A 25117-nucleotide genomic window follows, 5' to 3' on the forward strand; every position below is an offset into this window, starting at 1 on the left:
CCACCCTCCACCAGCAATTGGCATTACAGAAGGCACAAGATGGAGCACGCTCCGCTCTCCTTCAGGGCTCCTCCGACCCCTCGGAAATCAACCACTGCAGTGCTGGGACTTGGCTAAAGCAGCCTTGCCAGGGAACCTTACGGTTTAGTTTCCTCTCAGGATTTGTTTAACAAGAGCCACCTCACCCCTAAGGGCTTCGCCTCTGATACAACCTTTTATTGCAGTTAGTGCTACTGTGACCGAGTCTCCTTCCCTTTTGGGTCCTGAGAAGCATGAAACACACAGATGAGTTCAGAGATGAGAAGTGGATTCTGTAGGAAGCCTTCTTTGGCATTCCAAGACACCCCTTCCACCTCAGTCCTTTTCAGCCAGCTGCAAAGCAGCACTGCAACACATTTGTTCCCACCCCTTTCACCCCCACCTGCTACAGGACCTGCTAAAGGAGGCCTTGAGTAGCCCAGAGGTTACCTGGCTGTGCACACTACAGACACTTCACCTGCTGTGCCAGTAAAATCGGTATATGCTGGTAACTTCCTTGTTTTTAGGGTAGTTAACAGGACAGATAAAGTGCTTAAACCTAAACTTTTCCCACCTTTAAAACTATAGACTTTATAAACTACTCTTCAGTCTGCTTTTTATCACTTGCTTTAAGCACCTTTCCTTCCCACACTGGCTGTCAGTATTCAGTTTCACAATAAATGCTAAAGAGACATTTAAGTAGCTCACTGAGCCTAAAGCTTAAGTTAGTCTGCCTCTGAAGGGAAGCACAAGAAAGTACTTCCAGCATAGATTAAGGACAGAAACAGCATTCATTTTATATCTGCAGATATAACGAAGACTTAAGAATATCAACTGTAATGTTTTTAAGTGCTTTATATTTATTATAAAGTATTAATAATTGAGTGTATGGAAAAGGACTCTATCCTAGAGAATAAAATGACAGCTCTTACAAGTTATGTGATACTGTACATGAAATGCTGCATATTTTTTCAGCTGCTTGAAACAGTATTTGCTATACAAGTGAAAAAGGGTAGACTTAGAAGTTTATTATTTATAATACAGTGTTAGAAAGCACAAACAAATAACATTCAAAATAAATGAGCTCCCAAAAATCTAAAGAAATCTGTAGATGACATGTACACAGATTATACTCAAGTTTCAATATACACATTATTGTTCCCCACAAGACGCTCCACTTTACTGGATTGCTGGGACATGATGAAATCTGAAGGTGCCAGAAAAGCACCTCCCAAGTCACATAAGCATTGGATGGGCAGAACAGCAATTTCCTGAAGTGTTCTCCGCAGTCTTTGGCTCTACTATTTCTTACAGCCATATACTGTGGCAACACAAGAAGAGAGATGGGCTCCAGTTACAAGTATTGTCAATGCCAATCCAGTTACCTGGGGAGTCGCTAGAGCAATTCAAGGCACTCTGCCCAGTGCTGCCAGCCCACAGAACGCCCTGCGCAGGGGACAGCGTTTTGAGACAACCAGGCTGGGCTAAAGCATGTTCTTAAGGACATGGAATGAACAGTTCAAGACAAACTCCTTCAGAATGTCCAGTTCAAAGTTCATTCATACTTCACTTCACAGGCACACCAGCTTAAGAGAAACATTCATGTATGTGTAGGTAACACCTGAAGGCGTAACTGCTTCAGTGTGTTTAGTTGCTTTATGGTTAAAGTGGTGTAACGTATCAGCAGCTTTGAAGATAGTGTTCGTGGGGCATGTTGAACCTAATCTCACAGTAAGATTTTAAGCCTACTTCACAGTTTAACAGTTGTCTCCTTCGCTTTTCCTCCTCCTTAAGAGGCAGTGTCTACAGTGAATCACCTTTTACAACTGCTCTGCTTACAACAAACCATAATACCAACACCCCCCTAGAAAACGTACTCACAGTAACACTGTTTGCTCTGATGCATGTGGTATTGACACTTAATTGTAAGCTTCTCCCATAATATAAAATACCTTCTAGATCAAAAAGATTTAAAGATATTGCACTGTTGTGTTTTACGTTTGCCTCCCAATCTCATTCCAAGTATTTACGAAACTGTAAACAAGTCATTTTTATACAGTCTTCAGTACTGTACACCTGCATTCCAAGGAACTGGAATCCAGTGACACCTTCGTTAGAGATACAGTAGCCTAAGCACAGTGTAAGTTCTGTCCAGCTGCCCTCTTCGTACAGTAACCAACAGGCCACTCCTCCCACATTCACACCTTCAGCTTCCTCTTCTGATCAAAGTACGCATCAAATCTGGATAACGCATATTCCTGGAGAAATAAGGGACAGTCAGTGCTCAATACAGTAAACACAGCTGAGTTTTCTTATTTCAGATGGGGAAGCATAATGAAGGTATTAAGTGTGTTACCTCCCTAATCCACTGTCTCAAGGCATTAATGAGTTCTGTTTGGGAGGATGATCTCTCCAGAGGTGGTGTGGCCCCTTGAAGTTTCCTCCAATCTTATTTCAGTGCTAACACTATTAGCTGCTGCCAGCATGTCAAAAAACAGGAGCTAAAAGTTTAGGGTTTCACTAAAACGGATGGCTTCCACATCACTCCCTGCAGGCTATTCGGCATCCCTGACAGTTAGATCACCTTACAGTACATGGAACATGTATCAAGAGTTAGACTGATCCGTTTCTCAAGTACAAGCAGCTACCTGGCATTGATACTCTTGCACACCAAATACCAACGTGTTGTTACACGTGCACTTTGACTACTCAAGTTTCCAAATTCACACCTACTGCATGCTGGCTTCCCTCCTGCACACAATCTCTTATTGCAGAAGAATACTTCACCGCAAGGCCTGACACATTAGGCTATAGTCTATGTAACAATGGGAAGAATTTCTGAAGTTTTTATGATCTTAAGATGTTCTTTACATTCTTAAGAGCACAAACTAGTAACACATTGACTTTAAAAAGTTTTACTCCACTTAGAAGGTACCGGTTGCTGTGAGAGGCCATTTCATTTACTGATAATGTACCACAGGTTAGAACATACATTTTTAGTTACATGAAACTGTAATTAAATAACTTACCAGGTAACCAAACTCAATGGATGAGATCTTTGCTTGTATAATCGACCACAGACCCCAGAAGAAGTGTGATGCAAGGGCAAACCTGAAATTACAAAGCTCTGTTTATTGAAATACCCAGCTAAGTCACCTCGCCTTATTTCAATATCCTGTTAGAATAGTATTGCCTAGTTTGGGGATGTCCACACCTTTTCTTCCACTATGACAATATAAAAAAATAATTCCATTAGCTTCCCCATGGAGCAGTATTTTGTTTACTCCACTAATAGTGTATATCACATCGCTAAAGGTTACAATGGACACATTTTTCTTTACCACATACAAATATCTTATAATCTCTCTGGGCTGAAGTTTCTCCACGCAGTGAGGTATACAGGTACAGGTAACACAGTGTTTCAAGATACAGCTGTGGAAGACAGGTTACCTGTTAACTTCTATCAACACTTCTTCTTCTAGTTTGGACTTCTCTTCATTGCTCAGATTTTCAAAGCCATCATGGAATGCAGACAGGTAACTGGAGATAAAATGGAGCTGGAAGGCAAGTAAACAACAGTTACAACTCTTCATCTCGGACATATTTGCTTCCTTCAGAAGTAGGCAAGCCTTCTAATAAACTGTCATCTATTTTTTCCACACATCAACAGTTGCTGGGCTTAGCTTTAAAATTAATGGTAGTTACACTAACTGCTTGGAAGTCTGGCTTAAGACAAGCCATAATATTAGGACAACAGACAACACTTTGCTACTGCCAACTAATTTCACAGCTGAGTCCACAACTACTGGACTTTTTGTGGTGGATAGCTACATGGGGCACACAAAAACTTCCTAATAACTATCCAGGGTAGAATATTGGTGTTGTGGTGAACAGAGTTAAATCCAGTTGGCGGCTGGTCACGAGTGGTGTCCCCCAGGTCTCGGTTTTGGGGCCACTCCTCTTTAATATCTTTATTGATGATCTAGACGAGGGGATCGAGTGCACCCTCAGTAAGTTTGCAGGTGACACCAAGTTGGGTGGGAGTGTTGATCTGTTGATCGAGGGTAGGGAGGCTCTGCAGAGAGACCTGGACAGGCTGGAGTGATGGGCTGAGGCCAACTGGAGGAGTTTCAATAAGGCCAAATGCTGGGTGCTGCCCTTGGGCCACAACAACCCCCAGCAGCGCTACAGGCTTGGGGAGGAGTGGCTGGAGAGCTGCCTGGCAGAGAGGGACCTGGGGGCTTGACTGACAGCCGGCTGAACAGGAGCCAGCAGTGTGCCCAGGTGGCCAAGGCCAATGGCATCCTGGCTTGCATCAGAAATAGCGTGGCCAGCAGGGACAGGGAAGTGATCCTGCCCCTGTACTTGGCACTGGTGAGGCCGCCCCTTGATGACTGGGTTCAGTTTTGGGCCCCTCACTCCAAAAAGGACATTGAATGACTCGAGTGTGTCCAGAGAAGGGCAACGGAGCTGGTGCAGGGTCTGGAGCACAGGTCTGATGGGGAGCGGCTGAGGGAACTGGGGGGGTTTAGTCTGGAGAAGAGGAGGCTGAGGGGAGACCTCATGGCCCTCTACAGCTACTTGAAAGGAGGGTGCAGAGAGCTGGGGATGAGTCTCTTGAACCAAGTAACAAGCGATAGGACAAGAGGGAATGGCCTCAAGTTGCTCCAGGGAAGGTTTAGACTGGATATTAGGAAGCATTTCTTTATGGAACGGGTGGTTAGGCATTGGAATGGGCTGCCCAGGGAGGTGGTGGAGTCCCCATCCCTGGAGGTGTTTTAAGAGTAAAGTTGACTTAGCGCTGAGGGATCTGGTGTAGTTGGGATCTGTCAGTGTTAGGTCAATGGTTGGACTGGATGATCTTCTAGGTCTTTTCCAACCTAGACAATTCTGTGATTCTGTGATTTACTATGATTTTCAAATCAAAGGTCATCAGGCCTACAGAAAGTGTTACATTTGATGAAGTCATGGAGGAAAGTTCTTGGGACAGAGTAAGTCCAAAACAGAATTGGAAAAGGGAGTTGAGATTTGAAGGCTGTGAACACTTGCATTTTACTGATCATGTCTTATGTGCCTACCTGTTGCTTCTTTGAAGGATATTTAAGAACACTTGCTTTGAAGAATGGGTACTTCTCATATGTGTAATCATACATCCATTCACAGAAGTGATTTCCAATGTCAAATCCTCTGAAAAAAAAAAGAGATAAAGACTGAGTACCTAAGTATTTGCATACTTGCAATCTGTTTTTGCTTAAGCAAACCCAAAATCCAGTTTAAAAGCACAAGGCTACTTAGAACTTACTGCAGTTTTGCTAGAGGAATTGATGACTAGAATAAAACTCTTTTGCAAGTTATTAAAATCAATTAGTAAAGATGGGCAGTTAAGAATGAAAGCTACCAGCTACATGAAAATACTAGACTTTGCTAGCAAGTTTTATACCAATGGAGACAGTTAATACTTGAGTATACACTACATCTCAACACAAAGTCAGACGCATCTCTAAGGTTAGCATTATTGCAGGCAAAGAGGTCATACTCAAAGTATTTAACATATCCCACTTTTACATTACTGGAATTCAGGGTTCCGTTATGTTCCAGCTATGCTAACGTTTAATGATCCCAGTGACTCCACACACTTAGATCATCCTTAAACACAGGGACTAGATGACTGAGGTAAGGACAGAAAGCATTTTGTGTAACCATGTAGTGAAAAACCTAGGATTACTCTCATCTGCCATTTGAAAGAGCTGATGAAAGAAGCACAAAAGCAAACCTGCCCTATATACGTAATTACACACACAATCCACCATTCCCCTCATCTCACTAAAAAGAAATTTTGACATGGTAGCAGGAGCTATTTGTGCATAAAGAAGCTCTCTAGTCTGGACAAGGAGCTCCAACAACTTCAACTGGTGTACGCTTATATTCAATGACGTTGGGACCAGAGCTGTTCTGACTAGTTATATTTGCCGTTGACTACTAATAGAGCAGAACACAATTCACCAGAACAATCAGCAGTGCAGCACTTTCTACATGCTACGGTGAGAGCAAGTCATACACTTTCCTGCTGAATAGAAAATAAAATGACTTACCGGTAATTATAGCTGCTGTATTCAAAGTCAATGAGCATCAGCTTTTGGTTTTCTGAATTCTCTCTGCCTTCCAGAAGCAAGACATTACCTGAAAATTTTAAGATAATACAGCATATTCAATGAAGTCCCAGGAAAATTGCAGAAAAGCAATAATGTACCTTAATTGTTGTTCACATAATCCCAGTTATCCCTTACATCTGTGCAGACAAATGACAGGAAAAGCCAAGCTGCACTGGCTGTGTACCAGCTCATTTGAAGCTGAGATATATACTATAAACCTTGTAAAGCTGAAAGCAAGAAAGTTTTCTTCTGTACAGGCAGAGGTAGATTTGTTCTCCCAATGGTCCTGCTTCTCTAGTGTCAAGCTGGCAGCTAACCCAGGTGACACAGTCAGCCCCAGCAGCCCTTGCTGAACTGTTTCTTTCCACAGCTCAGGATCTAAATTATGCAGCATCTCACGTACCTGCATAGCACTACCACGGATCACACTACACTTGGGACAGGAATTGCTTTTCAGCAGCCTGAAAGCCACAGACTGATCACTGCTGTTCTAGTATGTGGCACAACCGGTACCTATAGAGCAGCTCAGCCTTTTCCTTTATAGCAGGGAAACTGCTTTATCTGTCTTTCAATTCACTTTCTCACTATGATTCACCTGAAAGATATCAAATCTGTCTGTCAAGTGTCAACTAGTAAATAAATTTAGAGTCATTTTAATTTCTGCAATAGTTTGTTCCCTCTCCACAGGTACATCTGTTCTCTATGCCATACCCTTGCGCCAACAGAACAAGGACAGTATTTCACCACTCTCACCTTGGAAATTTAGGTTCCAAAGCTTGCCCCAGCCCCAGCCTGCTCCAACTCCTCCAGTACTGCACCTTACCACACCAGCACTGAGACACTGAACTCCACCACTGTTGAGCTAGCTCTTCAGACCTCAGATCAGTGGCTTTTTCCCCTTGTGCTCCCTATCTTTATGTGCCTATCCTCCAGAGCAATCCTCTTCCAGGCCCGTTCCTCAGCCTTAGCTAACAAAGGCTGGCACTGCCAAGAACAGAACAGCCCTGCATATGGTCCTAGTGTAGCATGCTTCCAGCTCAGCCCAGCGCACCCACTGTACAGGGGATGGGGAGCACAAGCACAGCAAACCCAACGCCTCTCTAGACAACTGGCTCAGAAAAATGTATTCCCTCCATGACTCAAAAAGCACTAAAAAAAGGTGGATAAGGTTTTCCCAATGTTTCTTACCAGTAGAAGCTGAGAACTGCCAAGTCAAACTACTCTAGTCTCCATTTTCACCATTCACTGTACTTTTCCAGTAGCTTTCTTCTAAAAGGACTAAAGTATAACCTACCCTGATCATATATATATATTGCAGACAGCTAAGAAACAGTCTTAAAAAGCACCCAAGGCTCCCAGCACCAACTGAGCTGTACTAACAGAGCATGCATACACGTTTGGCTTAATCCAGCTCTGACAGCAGGCGTTACCAGCCTGAAGGGCTGCTGAAGCCAATGCACTTTGCATTGCAACTGTTGCACACTGGGAGTGCACAGGCTGCTGGTTCAGGTCAGCTGCCTGCCCATTGCCCTGGTAACATGACTACCTCTCAGAAAGCAAACAAGTGACCAGAAAAGGCTCTAATACTGCATCACTGAACAAGGTCATGAAATATCAGCAGCTTACCTTCTTGACAGTCATTGTGGCAAAATACGACCGGTGAGAAAGTAGCTTCAAGCATAGCTCTAGAAAACAAGAGTATCTTGTGAGTAACAAATCACTAAGTTCAGTTCCACTCCCAAGTAAAGAATGGATTTTGTTGTAAGAATATGAAGCACTATTCATTTCTAGCAAGACCCTATTTTCTCATTTAGAAGTCCAAGATCAGGACAACTAAGCTGGACTTCACTGATCAGCAAGTCAGATCAGCAACTGATCGTATCATTCTGTAGTCATATGAGACTCAGGTTGGTTACAGAACCAAAACCAATCCCCAGCTTGTAAAGTAAAATGAATATAGGGTACTGTATAATGTGTCTGAACAAGTACACAAATTCATACTGAAACTGTGCAAATTGGAAGGCAGTGGCAGACAAGCTTACCTTAGATTTTTCATTTCCTGGGGGAGATTGTAACTGAGGAGTTTGTTCAGTTTTCTAGTTCTGGATTCTCTGGTAAATTTAATCCTCAGCACTTGATTTAGATATCTGTTAAAAATAGAGACAATAGTACAGCATTTGTGACTAAGTATATTAGTCTTCCCATACTAGGATACCATTTAAACTAAAATTGAGAAAGTTTAAAAAAGGATTTACTAAAGAAAGCGTTACTATTCAAGGTCATTTAAGTTCCTCAAGTAACTACGAAACAGTTCCTGGGTACAGTGAGAGCTTGTGCTCTCAGGCATTCAGGAAGAACAATCTGCTTATCAAAATTACAGCAGGTCACCTTTTTTCCATACTTGAAAGTATTACATAACTTACTTTTCCATTGTTCCAAAAAGCCACTTAGGTTCTTTATTAAATGGCATTTTCATGCCATGAAATCTAGCCATCTTCTCAGCTATTTCAGCAGATATGTCAGGTAAGCTTAGTTCTTCAGTACTTAGTTTCCTGCTCTGTAATAAAATATAGTATTCTTAAAATAGTTAATTTTAAAATTGTGATTACTTACAAACACTAGCATTAGTCTCTATGTAGTATAGTATAAAATACTAGTATAGTACTCAAGCAATACATTTTTCATCCCAAATGAACTTACAAAATTGCCCTCTTTGGAAAAGCCGAGTTAGCCAGCCCAGCTTACTTATGACTTAGTCAATTCTCTTCTAGATCAAGACTTGGGGAATATCACATCTCACACTAAGAATACCTTCAAAGTAGATTGGGTATAAATATTGAAGAACATCAAAAGCTCTGCTCTTGTTGCTGTTAAAGGAAAGCGTTACTCCACAGCTTCCAATGCTATGTTTGGTATCTAACAGGCTTTTTGTCTTCATTTATTAGTCTCTGCCTCAGCTGAAGAGTTTTTAGATATCTCTCCCTGGCAAGAGCTATAATTGGGCTCTCCAACACCCACTGTAACTGTATCAAATTACAGCTAGCAATTACTCCAGGCTGCCAAGTATTCCATTCCCACATCCCTGCTTTTCTGAGCAGTCCAGAGACCTTCCTGTCATGATCAATTAAAACAGCTACCAGCAGCCCACTGACTAATCATGCACAGGACTTACGGGAATGAATTCCTCCAGTCGCCCTTGTGGAAAGATTCCATACAGCTTTGGGCCAAGAGCTCTCTCTGCAAGAATGGCAAACATAACACTTTCCAGAACCATGGCTTCTGCCCCCTACGAAAAAAAATTAAAGCATTAGTTGGTGCTTGCACAGAAATGAACTTAGGTGTGCAGAATAGCTAAACTGCTACAAAGTGAGAAATTTTAGGGTTAGCTTTAAAAAGAAGACTCAACATTTTACTAACCAAAGTTTCTTGACTAATAGCAACTCAGTTAGCAGGGGGAGCAAAACAAATATTTTGCTTTCAAGTTTAAAGCCGGGGAGGAAAATCTGTATTACTTAACAGGTACTGTTGGTGGGCCAGACCAAAGGAAAACTATGCAAAAACCAAAACACCCTCTCCTCCCTAACGTGTGGAAACTCTGCAAATTCATTTCCTGAAGGAGTTTATCCTACTGAAGCACAGCACAGGAACTATAAATATTATCCTTGGCTATTTTAACACACTTTGGAACACTGCCTCACAAAAGGACATTTTAACTATGCGAGTGAATGAAGTGAACAACTGAACTAACCAATTGTTTCATTTAGAAGAATGATTTAGGATTTGTTTCCATTAAGCACATTTTAGGTCTTCCCTCTTTTATTTAAACTCCTGCTAAGGAGCATGTGTGTGAATAAACATTCCTCCTTTTCTACCTCCAAACGTACCTCAAATTTCCATAACTTTTCTTCAACATTTTCCTTACATCAATAGACTCAGTCCATAACAGTCATGAGGAGATAGCTTTTTAATATGAACATTTAAAAATTAATAGAAATATGTCTCAAAACCACAGTTAAAATTACTGAAGTACAGCTTTCCTGATGGGTAAGATTAGCTGTAAGTAAACACAGAAGCCACATTATAAATCACTACAACTAGCAATTATGTGAACCACAACGCAGCTGTACTCAAATCCTAAAGCTCTGCTAAGCCTCTGCCTACTTTTGAGCAACTCATCTCAAAGTCTGACCCATAACACTTAAAAGCATAAGAATTAAGAGCACAAAATTAAGAAAGCTCTCAGGTATTTCAGCCTACAGAGCCTTTGGTGTTACTGTAGTCACTGCAGTCTCAGACAGCAAGTAACTCTTTTTATACAAGTTCCACTTGTGAGTACACTCCAGGCAGTTCTGCTGGTAAATTACTTTTATTGCTGGCCCACACCTTATTATTCTGGCATCTTCAAGAAATTCTGGCATTTCATATTGTAGAAAAGACTCATAACTATGTTCTGAAGCATTAACTTCAATAAAAAGTGAGTCATCAAGAATATCAATTGAGAGTTTAAGATCATTTGCATACAAATGTATTGCACCCATGTCAGCCCATTTTACCATCTCAACTCCTCCAAGCAGAACTAATGCATCAAAAATACACTTTGAATCATTTCACATGCCCTCACCAGCACAGATCTGAACTATGCAGCTCAGTTCTGAAGTCCAATGTCAAGAACCAAAAAGCAAATTAGATGCAGGTTACTGAATGTCTACTCCATTATCAGCTGATACTGAATTTGTCCATGCATGGTACAACACCAGGGTGTTTTAAAAGTGTGATTACAGCAATCCTGTTGGTTGTTCCCAGTAAGATGGCAGTTCCTTGTTTCCACATATTACTGAAAAACCAACTCATGATACTTGGATAACAGCAGTGCCAAATGTTCTTCATTAAGATGTCCCTTAATGCATCAGAAGTGACAACCAGAAATAGTGAAATTTCCAATTACTCAACAGTGCGCTGCTGGGTTACTTCTGCCACATGTCTGCCCAGCCCTAGTCCTTTAAGACATGCTTAAAAATTTAGAATCTTCAGATAATCACAACTACATGCTCGTAGGTTTGTAACTGTCTGTGTCAGCAGTGTTAACAAGGATGGCTGCCTCTCTCCATGAAAGGTCTTCAAGATTAAAAAAGTACAGGCAAATGTTATCTAAAAGCAGTAGTATAAGAATATTCAAGTTTGAATGCTCTGGTGCCTGCCTCTCAAGACAAAGAATTTCAGAGCACCAAAAGAACTTCCTCTACTGTAGCAGAACTGTCACCTGAGAACAAGTCCAGTGAGAGCTCTGGAATGATATCATCTACTTATCTAGGGCACAAAGGCTTCTCCTTCCCAAGACCTGATGGACCTTTTACCAAGCCTCCCCTCCACACACTACTGTCAAGTACAGGTGTGGAAATAAACTGCTAAGGACATTAGAAAATCCTACAGCATACTTCATATGGACACTGAACAAATCTAGATATCTAACTCCAGTTAAATGTTGGCTTTTTTAAAGGATCAAGCATTGTAATTAAGTAAACTATGCATCTCAATGCCTTCAAATACTTTGCAATATACTTACATTGCCAAGACAACAACCTGTTGTTTTAAGCTCTGAACCTCTCCATTTTAATCAGTTTCAAACAGATGTAACCATGAGCACTTGTACATAAAACAAGCTTCTGGAGATTTGACCACTCTCACTTTTAAATGAATACTTAGAGCTGGATGTTGAGTTTTAAACCTAAGAGTTATAAACACTCTCTACAAGACTTTTCCAGTACACAACTCCAATTCAGGCACGGAGAGATCAAAAGCCTTTCTGTATGTCAGTTGGAACTGAAGCTTTTGCTTTATTCTTGCTTCAACAAAAAACCTTACTATAAAATACCTGAAGTAGTAATATTTTGAGAAAAATTACCCATAATTATAAAAAACCAAGGTAAAACATAGATAATCCCTGTTAAAAGACCTTACGAGCTGACAGAAGACTATCCCATCTCTAGTCACAGCTGTCAAACACCAGGCAGCTCAGAACACCTACAATGCTTTTGCTGGGGATCCAGAACATTTTGGGGCTACCCAGAAGTTTTTCTTCTCTCCAAAGGGTGACATTAACTCCTCTGATGACTTACCTACAATTTTTACCTAGACTCAAGAAAATTAACAAATCCATCCTGACAGGAATTCTTAAGTACACTGATCAAACAGTGAAGTTCCAGCACTATGACATTAATAGTAGAAAACAAAAACCTATCAGCATAGAATCAATATTTTCAGGCAATAAAGACTGTTCTGAAGTTCAAAGCCTTGCTTCCTGTACTGCAAAACTTCTATGAGCTGCTGGCAGCAGGGTGGGGCTCGTTTGCATTTTTGTTTTCTTTTATAACTTTAGGAACTTTTTTTACTGGCTTGGGGCAGGGGAGAAATCAAGCCACCTCCATTTTTCATCTGTTGAAGAAAACTGAGGAATCAAATCAGTACATTTTTCAGTTCAGTCTTGGTTCAACTGATTGAAGCTGTTCCAGTAAACTTAACTGAAAGTTCAACAAAACTTCAAAAGCAGTCATTCAACAGAAATTTTAAAACCAGTTTCAACTCACTAGAAAAAGCACAAATGCTTGAACTGTTTCAGATGGCATTCCCAGTAGGCAGAAAATACAAGGGGAGAAAAGCAGCACTTATCAAACGAGTAAAACGTACTCCTCCCCACTCACTGCCAAAACCATTACAGAGCTGAAAAATGATAGTACATAACAAGCAAAGCATCTGGCTAACATGCTGCAACGTTATCCCTTACTGAAAAAAATACTGCCAGGGTAGAAATCTACATTACCAAATTCTGTTCAGATGACTTTATGAACAATTACACTAAACTACACATTATGCTGCATGAGCAGAAATGCTTCCAAATGCAAGAACTTTAAAGTCTGCAGAACACAGATGACCCAAGCACAATGCTAAATTAGAAACACTTTGTGTTCAAGAGAAAGTTCTCTCCAGCTTCATCTACTTGCCTCAAAACAGGGATTAGGTATGGCAGTGTACTGATTCTCCTCTACTAAAGAAAGTATTAGTATTAGAAATAGTGGTACTGATACCAGTGTTAGAAATGGTAATAAACCATTTAGAGTAGAATGGGGGTGTTTCTTATTAATGTGGAATGCTTAAATCTTTCCAAACTACGTACAGACACTCACATTATGGTGTTACTTCTATGAGCAAATAGATTTATTTTCTTTACTGTTTATGGTTTCTAGAAACAGCCCAGACACCAGGTGGAGTAACTACTGGTTTAGAACAAGCAGGATCACCACATTTCTCTCTCACCTATAAAATTCTGTGAAATAAGCAAATTTAGTTACTCACTTGCAAGTCATTTTCCTTCTGAGACTGTACAGACTCTCCTTTAGTACAGGACCTCTATGAATGAGAAAAAGCAAACACAATGAGAAGATGAAATTTAACATGATTAATCTGCAACCACCAGAACAAAGGGAGTAGAAGTGCCAGCTACAATTAACTAGATGTCTCAAGACTGTCTTGATCTGTGACAGCTACAGCACTAGTATCCATCTGACCTCTGACCACCACACTATTTCAACAGTTCCAAAGTCTTTCAAAAGGATGTGCCACTGAGACCAAGCCACTCCTGTAAATAGCCTGAGGGCTGATTTTTCAGGTATGTTTTTGTTGTTTCCTAGTATTTCAAAATAAGATTTCAATGTATGATAAGCTTAGAGGAACATTTTTAATTAAGAGACAATTAAGTCCCTCTGCATGACATCTGGGATATTCTTCTTGCAGCTAAAGCACTTGAGATACATTACAGAGAGTACATCAAAGCCTTACAAGGACTATTACAAGAGGCATGTTATGAAGCTTGCAAAGCACCTGCTCTTTTCTATTACCTTATTTTCCAATTTTCTTGTGACTAGAATTTCCTTATTTACAGTATGCTGTCTAGGCTATATGGACAATGTCCCACTGGCCATGCAAATCCAAGATTTCTCTTCAGATGAGCTGCCCATGTAAGCTCAAGATGTCTCAGTAAGAACTGCAGTATACTAGCAAAACTAACAAATTCCATGCATAACGTATTGTTCTAGGATTGTTAACAGCCTTTATAAAGCAGTTTCAGAGTATCAAACCATACCCTCAGCAACTGAACCCTCAGTGGCACATGCTTTTAGTAGAGCTGCACATTTAAAATTCAAGATGTAATAAAAACCTTGTCCTTTAAAGGGCTTGAAGGTAAGGAGAAGAGAAAGCAAATATTTGCTTAGAATTAGCGACAGTTTGTGGCTGCTATTTATGTTGCAATTCCACCGTTGACTGTTTAAACCAGACTAGCTTTAGAGGCCCATAAAGGTAGCCTGCATCTCCACCTTCTGAACAAAAACGTTTGATTCATAGAACCGTGTGCATACCTTTCTGTTCCAAAGCTCTAACATGTCCAAAACAAGGGTGGAAATATGAACTTAATGGAACACAGTTAAGCAACACCAGCTGCCTTAAGTACAATACAACAAGCTAATGATTTACACAAGCTATGCAGTTACAGTATTTCAGAAGCTATAGAAGAAGTATAGTTAACATGAATCGATGGTCTTTCAGCAAGTACTTCCCATTCCACTACAATAGTAAGTTTAAAACAAGACAATATGAAAACTACTATTAGTTTATATTCCTTTCAAGGAAATTAATAAAGTCAAAACATATTCACTAAAGCTAAGTGCGTAACTACTCAATAGTATTAAAGTCATTTACAGAGGGCTTCTCTGAACAGGCATGTCCTACATCAATACCACTCTTGCATCTTACAGATTTTTCTTGAACAGTCAGAAAGTTACTCACCATCCAGGAGTCTTTCCTGATTAATGGTGCTCTCAGAATGGTTCAGTTCATCAGAAGGTAAGCAGAATAGGCTTTTCCCTAGAACCTGAACTGGCATCCACTTTCCAGAAGTCATACTGCATAAAGAGCTAGCCAGTTCTAAGAGTCCACCTCAAATTAGTGTTGGAGATAGCCTAATGGCATCTACTGTGCCATTAGAAAGAGACAGTTCGGGATGTGTACTGCAGAGTCATCAGAAAAGGAGACTTCTGCGGCATCCCTTCCTCTTTTCTGTTCCCTCAGCATGGAGCATTAGTGTCCAGAGGAGAATGAATACAAAGTAGTTTGTAAATAACTTGCAAATACGAATGGGAGCTTGGAGAGGATCAGTCTTCACAAGTGGCCATGTGCTCAGCCTAGAATTAGGAAAGTCTCCAGTACATGTGGTCAAGGAGAACGAAGTAAGCAGGATGTAATTTTATGTAACAGAAGTTTAAGAGTTTAACTGATGTTAAAGTGGTAGGATTTGATCATTTTTTTGACCACACAATCACCTATGAGAACAGTAGTTCAAAGTGAAACATCTCATACCATGAGGTATTTGATGTACCTATTTCACTCGTGTTCTTGCCTAAACCAATCAAAACCTTGTTTTTTCCATGAACACTAACAGCTCGCTCCAACTTATGTCCAATTCTGGGAGCTACTGGCCTCAACAGCAATGAGGAGATTTTAATTACCCACAATAAGAGAATGACATAGTAACTGCTGGATGTTTTTAATCACACTCTATAGAAACATTAACTAGAAATGGACACATGTTCTACATCTTTATGATTTCTTTAAATAGTTGTTTGGAGTTTCTTTTACTGTGGGAAGGTTTATTCTCAGAGCGGATTAAGAAAGCTCACTACAGTTTTAGGAAGGGAGGACAGCTGTATGCACAGAGACAACAGAAGTTGTTATAGATAAGTCTACTTTGTGATCACATAAATTGATTTTAAGGCAGGAAGCTTCAGGTACAAGATGAAAGTCCTAGAATGGGAGACATTGCACATTATCTGATCTGTGATCAGAAGACAACCAGACAGTGTTTATACATCTGGCAGTTTGACGCAGAAAAATTGAGGAGTTCATTTCCTCTCTAATGCCCCAAATTTATTTCTCTTGTAGCTGGAAGATGAGCTCTGTATCAAAAATCCCAAATGATGCTTGGCCAGAAAATCCTGTATAGAGGAGGAACTTGCACCTTTTTTTCCCAACTAACCCTTAGCTCTGCCCACAGATTTAAATCTTACATTATTACTCCATTTTTCTGAGTTTACTCAGCTTTAATAGTTTTCAAGCAATACTTTGATTTAGGCAAATCCCTAGGAATTCATATCCCCAGGAATTACAACATTACAAGAACTACCTGAGAGGTTAGAGGCAACCTATGCAGGTGAAACTTTTCTTAATTCTAGAAGCTGTTGAAAGACATCGATCTGAATGTCAGGGTATGGGAACACAAACAGTTTTAGATTCAGCACTAACTATTTCTGCTTCTAAGAATCTGCCATTGATCACTGATCCCTGCCAGACCTGAAGCAACTGACACTAATTTGCTTAAGTCCTACAATCTAGCATGTGAAGAATAATTCCTGGTTCAAGCCCTACAAAAGCCACAAAGACATCTCTAATCCTCTTCATTTCAAGTTACCATTCTCTCATGAGGGAGCAGAGGAAAGGAAGGGGCAGTACTTTGGTATTTTGTTACAGCTGTAAACATTCAGATGCACAGACAGTAGCTGGTGCTACTTAAGCCTTATTTTTAAACAATGAAATCCAGTACTAAAGAAAACGAAAGCTGTAGAGAATGCTCCGACTTCAGAGATCTCATACTATACCGTGAATCGTGTCTGTCACCTGGAAACCAGAGTGCTCTAGGCACGATCGCATGGGCAAGCCTGCAGCAGAGAACACATGCATATACAACTAAAGTGGTACATTACCCCCAGAATACCCTTAACTCCACCCAACACAAATATATCCCCATAAGAGGTGCTTGGTTTCTTTCAAGCCGTCTGCCAGTGCCAGGGATTTGTAGTTACTCCATGCTACAAACAGACATGGACACCAACAACCACAGAAGACGTTGATAATTACAGTTACACAGCAGTCTGCATTTTATTTAGTTACAAAAAATAAAAGGCAGCAAGGCAGGTATGGAAAGAGATTTACCACAGAACTGTGGCAACCATTTATACTTATTTTGCATCTGCTCACAGAGAAATTGAGAGACCAGAGAGGAACATTAGATATACTGGTTTGTTTTTCCTCATTTATATATAAGATTTTGTTTTGGCTGTTGCAAAGTAACAAGCCCCAGTGAATCAGAGTTCAAGGTTCTTTTGACATGTGTAAAAGAATGGGAATCAATCCCCAAGTTACCTTTTGATGGGTGAGCTTCAAAGAAATTCACCTTAATTTTTTTTGGATGCTATCTTATGTTGAAATCCTATCAGCATTTCTAAGATGCGGGAAGTTTTGGGTGTTCTGAAATTAAGTAGAAACACTACAGTGATCTGCATATGAAATCCAATCTTAAAGTCTGGATATTAAATGGCATATTGTTGGAGAACCTTTTGTTTCGGTTGTTTTAACACCAATAATAGCCAACAGTTAAAGACAGTTTAACATGAGGAAGTTTTACTTTCAATGCTCCCCTTTAAATTTAGCAACTAAGCTGGAGCAAGAATAAGTGAAGCAGAGTAAGACATTTCCCATTTTTCAACGTAGAACATATCTGCATTGTGCCTCAAACATTTGAGTTTTAATGTGGTTAGTACTTTAACCTGTCACAAGCACAAATACTTGTCTTAAAAAAAAAGTTCTGCTCAAGGATATACTCAAGAGAAGTCCTTGATTTTTAAACATCCATGCCAGTGCGACCATTCGTAATAATGGCCGAGCCAGCTCAGTTCATCTCCCCCCAGCTCCCCCCAAAACAGTCATGCACACAAAAAATTGGCTTAAACACATCAGCTATGACAGAGGAAGGCACAAAGCCTTCCCTGTGTGGCAGCTTTAGCCAACTGGCATGGTTTATATTGGATGAGTTTCATGTACTGACATTTGTGTCTTCCAAGATTCATAATAAGCAAACTGGGGCTATTTTCAAACAGCAAAGAAGGTTCCTTTAAAAGGTGGCTCAAAGAATTATGGTGCCAGTATCATTCATTCTTACGTTAGTATCAGGTATCTGTTTCTCACTGCTAGTCAGAATTTTAACTTAAGCTTGTCTTCTGTACATACAACAATTTGGTGCAGATTGCTATAGATCTATAGTATTTACAGTAAAGGAATAAGAAGAGCGGATATTATCACTGTTTTGTGCTCCAATTTCAACAGAAAGTAAAATGGACAAGAGTTAAAACATGCTACAAAGGCTCAAACAAACAAGTGGTAACTACTAATACCCAGTGGCAGTTACAATTAAGTCATTGAGAATTAAGTCGCGATTTTAGCATAAGGTCTCAAAACTTAAGCAGCATCCCTTAATTTCTATAGGGCTTTAGACTTAAGCAACATTACTAAAAAAATATCAAATTACTCCATCTTAACAGGCTTGTCATAAGATTCTGCTTATGCCACCCAGAAATTCGTAAGAATCCTAAGTGAAGTTTTCAAAATACCCCAATAAAACAGTTTGCTTATATTTTAACCTGCATTTAAGGTAGAGGGGCTGGAAGAGACAAATGTTTGTCGACAAAAATTGTGAACCTCAATGCAATCTGAAAGTTTTACCTTGGGACTTTCTCTGCTTACTTAACCTTTAGTGAACTGCACCAACAAGAGCAGTCATTTCACTGCCACTACGGAAATAAAGGAAGTTAGACATCTCAAAAGATCCTTCAACACCAAGAGTAGAAAGGTTAGAAAGTTATGAACACACTTTCAATTTTCAAACCAAATTAGTTCTGATTTTAGAGCCCAAAATTTTATTTTGATTTCTTCAGTGGATAGGGGCACAGAAAAGGCAAGTAAAAAAACCCTGAGGGAAGAGGAGGGCAACCAAATTCGAGTCTAATTTACTTTACTTTTCCTTTGAAATATAAGGGAAAGGCCACATTTCTTCACAGCTCTAGGGCAACAGAAGTTCTACCACTACAGTAGTTTTACAGCCCATGTTCCTACTCAAGCCTTCTACATATTCAGTCAGCATTACATAAAAGCCATTGATTCTGAAAAAAATTCTTAGTATCAACCCTAGGAGCCATTTCAAAAACACAGTTTCTCACCACCATTTTTTTTTCGCCTTGCTTTTGGTGTCTCTTAAACTAAAGACTATTTAAGCTTGAATTAATGAATTTCTACACACTTTTCTTGTTTAACAGTTTAACTTTCCCAACACATACAGTGGTGTAGCCAAGCATTTCGTGCTATTTCAAACCACTGGAATCTTTTACATATTTCTGGTAAAGTTTGCTACCACGGGAAAGTTAATACCTCCCACATATAATCAAAGAACACTTTAAAGCCAGTTAAGTGACAGTATCCAATGAGATTTTTAATAGTAAGTTTGGTCAAGGCAGTAGAAGCAGGAAGAATGGGCTGAAATTTCAGGAACAGTCAATCTCCTGCAGATATTGGATCAGTTATTCAAAGCAAGTGACAGAGTACTGGAAGATATCAAATTAATGGATAATAAAACGAGACCCTCTCAAATAGGAACAATTGTCAACATCTAAATGTAATTTTATGAAGCTGCAATTTTTCATGAGGTTAAACACTTATGATTATTTATTTACAATATAATCAAGCGTCTAGCAGAGATGGGTAGGAGAAGAGCTGCTGTTCAGTCCTACAGTAACAGCCTGTAAGTTTTAGAAATCACCTTCAGAAAATATTATTGATTTTAAACCTTACAATTTGAAACAGATTTGCCAACCACTTCTCTTAAGGTTTGACAAATTTCAATGCTATTTACACTTTACTAACCAAGTAAAAGTAACATTAGAAGAGTTCGACAAACATCTGGCTAAGCTTCTATGCCAGTTACGAGGCATATCACACATTTAGGAAAGCATGTTTGGGAATGAGATGGCTGTACGGTATTGATGTTTGTGCTTTGTTTTTATTCTAACACTATAAATCAAATTTTCCAGCAACACAATTACCCATGAGATCTAATAAAATGCTTGAGCACTGTACAAGTTTGACAATACCTTCAACTTTAATCTCCGAGATTCTTAAATGCTACCAAGATTAAGATTAAGCAGTTTAGTCTCTTGCAATCTTGCTAGTTATGCCAAAGTCCTACATACTGTACAGAAGCAAACTTTAATAACTCTTCTGAAACACCACAGTCCAAGCTTAACACATAAACAAAACATTACTAATCAAACAGACAGCAAATGAGCCTTCAGCTGATACACACCAGTCAGGATCTGTATAGAAAGGAGTGTAAGTTCTAGACAATAACAAGCGTTGAAGAAAACTGCTTTAAGCTAGCAATCTACCCTAGTACCACTAAAACACATTCCCAAAAGGATAAAGCAGCACACACTTGTAGTGTGTCACAAATGAAGATCTCCAAACACATCACAATTAAGCTCCAGGAACCCTCCCACTCCCAAAGCACTCTACATACTCACCATCTGCAGGATTGCACCGTATAAGCGCAGGAGAACTTTCCGTGGTTCATCTGCAACTGTCTCAATGGTGTCAGGTAGCGAGCACTGAAACAGCATGTTGCTGAGGCCACCTCTGTCAAGAGAAAGGCAAGCTTATCAGCTAACTTGGATGAGCATACATGTTTCATTTTCTACAAATTAGAGGCGCACTAATCATCCTTTTAGTATGATTAACTGATCAACTCTTAACATGAGAAACAATTTTCCAACAGCACCCATAACTCATGACATATAAGGCTTCAATGAAAAAGAATGGCAGCTTCATGCTTCTTAATGCAGAGTTCACCATCAAGATCAAATTACAGCTCAAGCTGTGAACAAACTGCAACTAAGATAAGATGTAGACTTCTGTTAATTATTTTCAGGACTTCTAGAAAGCGATACTGGAGTCCTGTCAGATATACCTGGTTGCACAAACAAGATGACAGCAGAATAAGCCTAAAACCATGCAGTGAGTATAAAACCTTAAGTTTGAATTAAGAGCTGGAATCACAGCTACAAAGATTTAACCTGATACCTGTGCTACAGCATCACTGATGAAAGTCTTACACTACCATTCTTAGGGACTCGTTTTCAATTTTGAAATTTACAAATTAAAGCAGTTCTTTAAAATAAAGAAATTACTCATGTATTTGTCAAAATCAAAGTCACTCTCAGAATCTTACCAGGTAAGAGACAACTAGGGAATCCTTTGCTTCAATCACTCATGGGTTATACATGCATGCTGGCTTTTCATATAATTAGTTTTACAACAGCATTCTTCCAGGAAAAAGTCCCAAACTTGGTTTTCAACAGGTTTACCAAGCTAGATAGTTACTAGATTAGAGAAGCTAAGTTTTTTGACTTGTAGTAGTAGCCCATGAAGAACACCAGTCTACTCAAGCCCCATTTTCTTTGCTACACTGTCTTTCTGCCTCCTCTTCACCATCAGTACGTTCATTAATAAGTTTTCAAATTTCCCTTCTTCACTAGATTTTCCCTATTACTTCTTCCTCTACTATCAGAGGAAAAAAATAGTGAAACCTTTGGTTTACTTGCCAAACAAGTGTAAATCAGCTCTACTGAAAAAACTTGTCTGCCTCACTACTAAAGAGCAAGCTTTCAAAAACAGATACAATCCAAATACAGCAGCTAGCAGTAAAGGGATGAGGCAGCACAGATTTAAGTCAGCAATTTTACTTGTAGCATGCTACAGAACTCACGGCACTAACTCTAGAATTTAAATAGTAGTACCTCTGTCGTGTTGTCATTTTCTTCACAAAGTAATGCAGTTTTTCAGAACACCCAAAACATAAGTATTTATCATTACCTTGCAGTGAGCTTTGATTCCAGGAATCCATGGCAGATCCATGCAGTGGCTAAAATGCAGTTCTTAGTCCTAACCTGACACCCCTCTCAATGCTCTTTCAAATATTTTTCTGGATTCTCTTTACAAGGCAGTGGGGAAATAGTAAAGTCTTTCTCTAGAAAAAGGCTACCAAGAAGTAGACAACATGTATGTATTCACTGGGAGATGACACAGAGGAGGAGGGCTGGACTACATATTTGAAGTCAACAACTGAGAAGAAAAAAGAAATCTCAAGAAAATAGGGTAAAACAGCAGCTGCACAATATGCTCAGGAAAGACAGAAGAGAACCAGGTGGCTTGGCAGGCAGCCAAAAAAGGATGTTTAGAGACAAGAGACATGAAGTAACTTTGAACCATGAAGGTAGAAAAAACAGACAGATGGAAAGGATATCAAATGAGGAGCAAAGCCAGACTATTTCAGATGCAATTCAGAACATTGGTTGGTTATACCAACTACACTTCTGGCTTCATTTAAACTGTGCTAGACAGGTTTTTTTAAAAAAACAATTGACACCTTTTCTAAGTCTCTGATGTAGATTTTGTTGAAAATAAGAACTAAACACATATACAGAAAGTACCTGACAAAGCTCAAAATTCTGTACAAACAGTTATGTTACTTAAACACATGCTCAGCCTGCATACAGTGCACAAAAGCCCAGAAACTTTTTTGTACCTCTCCAGCCAAACAGGAGTGTCTTACTGAGGCTGAACTCCATTAAATAGAAGTTTCACTATAGTTTTATGTACTTAAGACTTCAAAAGTTACATCTAATCAAGGAAATCCATAAGGGAGTCTAATAAAAGGTATTGTTCTCCTGAAAGGTCAGGAGACTCAGCAGCTTGTTTAAGGGTCAAAAGGGCATATCTCACTCTTACAGAGATAAAGCCACCAGTTATCTACTGCTACAAATTAGGTGAAGGTAAGCCCTTCCAAAGGGGTCACCTATTTTCAAAGCTTCCCATAGCTTTCCCCAAATCACACCCACAGCCGTTAGATGTGCTTATATACCTGCGTTCTGATTAGATGCAAATCTATTTCTCTGCTTTCAAACAAGGACTGGACCCCTTCATCCTCTGATCCCAAGTACCTCACAGCTGCTCCCGAGCATGCCTTGCACTAAGGCAGCCAAAATGGCAATACTGACAGAGACACTGGAGAACGCACAGCGGGCCCGACTGCTGCGGAACGGGAACAAGTCAATACAATGCTGCGTTCCCTGTAGATGGAAGTGGTGAAAAGACTTTTGCCAAAATGAATGCAACTGCCAATTAGCATGATTTTACACATTCTTAAGTCTCAGCCCATCCTCTCTCCCACCCAACCCAGAAACCATTGGAAGTGGTGTCTCAGAGGGAAAATTTCCAAGAAATGCAAGAATAACCGTGATAGGCTTTAGGAAGTAAGTACCAAAGTCAGCAGTACACACTAATAAGGATAAAAACAGAATTAAGCAAGTCAGATTACAGACATATTATCAGACTAGTCTACTGCCTAGGAACAGCATCAGCCTTCTAAAAATTCTCTGCCTTCATAAACTTATTATGGTCAAGTGAGGAGAAATGATCTAAAAATACAAATACTACCTGCACTAGCTTTCAGTGAGTTGCTCGTTTTTAATAAGGCTTTTAAAATACATTTAGAAGTGAGCATGATGGGTTTTGATTATACTTTTATATATCAGAGCTCTGTCAACAGTTTATGCTCTCTTAGCGAGTAGATCTGCATGTATTTCATGTATCAACAGAAGTAGAAACACTAGGAAAGCAAACTCAGGACTCAAGGGGAGAAGCTGACAACCGTATGATTCTATGATATCCTTTGAAACTGTATGCGACTCTACACTTGATCAGGTTGAATGATCAAGTACTCAGACACTAGACAAGTCGTCTGTAAAAAATGAAACTCTGAACTAACACCGGTGTAACTAGCACACAGGACTGATAGAAAAAAGAGGAATTCCTCAAAGAAGGCAAGGATCTCACACACATTGCATATGGCTTCTAGAACATCCCCAATTTACATATTTCTGCTGCCAGCTTGCTGAGTCACACGCACTTGTTACTATATATGCTAAAAGATGATTCACATCATCAATACACCGCATTCACCTGCTAACTTCTGCATTTTAGAACGGTCAGGACCACGCCACAAAAGGCTCTTTTTTCTCAGGAGGGAGCTCCGTGCTCGGTGCAGCAGCTTCTGCCAGCTCCACCACTTTTACCGTCAAGGTCCGGGGCCCCTCCCCTGGCTGAGGGCCGAGGCGCTGCCGTCGCGCTGCAGCACCAGCCGCCTCGCACCACCACCCTCTCCCGGCCGGGGGGGTTTGCCGCAGCGGCCCCGGCGCCTTCCACCTGCCCCCGGGCCGGGCTCCCCGCGCCGAGGCGGTGGGTCCCGCCGGCCCCGCCAGCCGCACACCCCCCGCGCCGGTACGCGGGATGCCCGCGGCCGCCCCACAGCGAATGCTGGGGGCGGATGCGCAGTCGCTCCCCACGCGGCAGCCAGCCTACGCCCCTCCGCCCAGAAAAGAAAATTTAGGAAGGGTTTTTTTTTTAAAAAAAAAAAAGTAAAAGAGGGAAAGCCTGATCTCCCGCAGCGCCTGCGGCAGGAAGCGGCTCCGACTCCCAGCGACCAAGCGGCCCCGCCCCCGCCCCACAGGGACCAGCCCCCCCCCTCAGCGCTGACCTGATGGGGCTGATGCGCAGCTGCTCCTCCCGCAGCCCCCGCCAGGCCCCGGGCAGGAACTCCTTACACCACAGATACGCCTTGCGCCGCGTCCGGGGGTCGAGCGGCGGCTCCTCCTCGGGCGGCGGCGGCAGCAGCAAGGCGGAAGGCGGGGTCGCGGCGCCCCCGCCTCTGCCCGCCGCGACGGGGTCCTTCCCCTCGGGGTCGGCGTGAGCCAGCGGCGAGGGGGGCTGCCCAGCGGCGGGGAGGACGCCGCCGCCCCCGCCGGAGCTGCAGCCGAGGAGGAGCCCGAGCGGAGAGGGGTCGGTCTCGCCATTACAGAACTTGGTCTTCATCGCGCGGGGCGGGCGGGCGCGGCGGCGGGCGCGGGGGCGCAGGGCGGGCGGGCCGGCAGCGCGCGCTCCCTCCCTCCCCTCGCACGCGT

General features: G+C 41.0%; 1 protein-coding gene across 3 annotated transcripts; it reads right to left on the reverse strand.

Annotated features, from left to right (window-relative positions):
• Positions 1-1026: 1026 nt before the first annotated feature.
• On the reverse strand, positions 1027-25117 carry CHKA (choline kinase alpha). 3 transcript variants are annotated; one of them, XM_074842653.1, is made up of 12 exons: positions 24694-25117; positions 20624-20735; positions 13521-13574; positions 9343-9456; positions 8594-8727; positions 8213-8317; positions 7797-7855; positions 6111-6198; positions 5097-5205; positions 3469-3575; positions 3048-3129; positions 1027-2276 (listed from the first exon to the last, which is right to left on the reverse strand). In XM_074842653.1, exons 1-12 carry the CDS (start codon positions 25026-25028, stop codon positions 2217-2219), a joined length of 1359 nt encoding a protein of 452 aa, XP_074698754.1. In that variant the 5' UTR covers positions 25029-25117; the 3' UTR covers positions 1027-2216. The 3 variants fall into 3 exon arrangements, with proteins under 3 accessions (XP_074698754.1, XP_074698757.1, XP_074698758.1); XM_074842656.1 differs by lacking the exon at positions 24694-25117 and adding an exon at positions 23020-23294; XM_074842657.1 differs by lacking the exon at positions 24694-25117 and adding an exon at positions 21972-21987.

The sequence above is a fragment of the Strix aluco genome, chromosome 16 (genome assembly GCF_031877795.1).
Source record: "Strix aluco isolate bStrAlu1 chromosome 16, bStrAlu1.hap1, whole genome shotgun sequence".
Taxonomy (NCBI): Eukaryota; Metazoa; Chordata; class Aves; order Strigiformes; family Strigidae; genus Strix; species Strix aluco.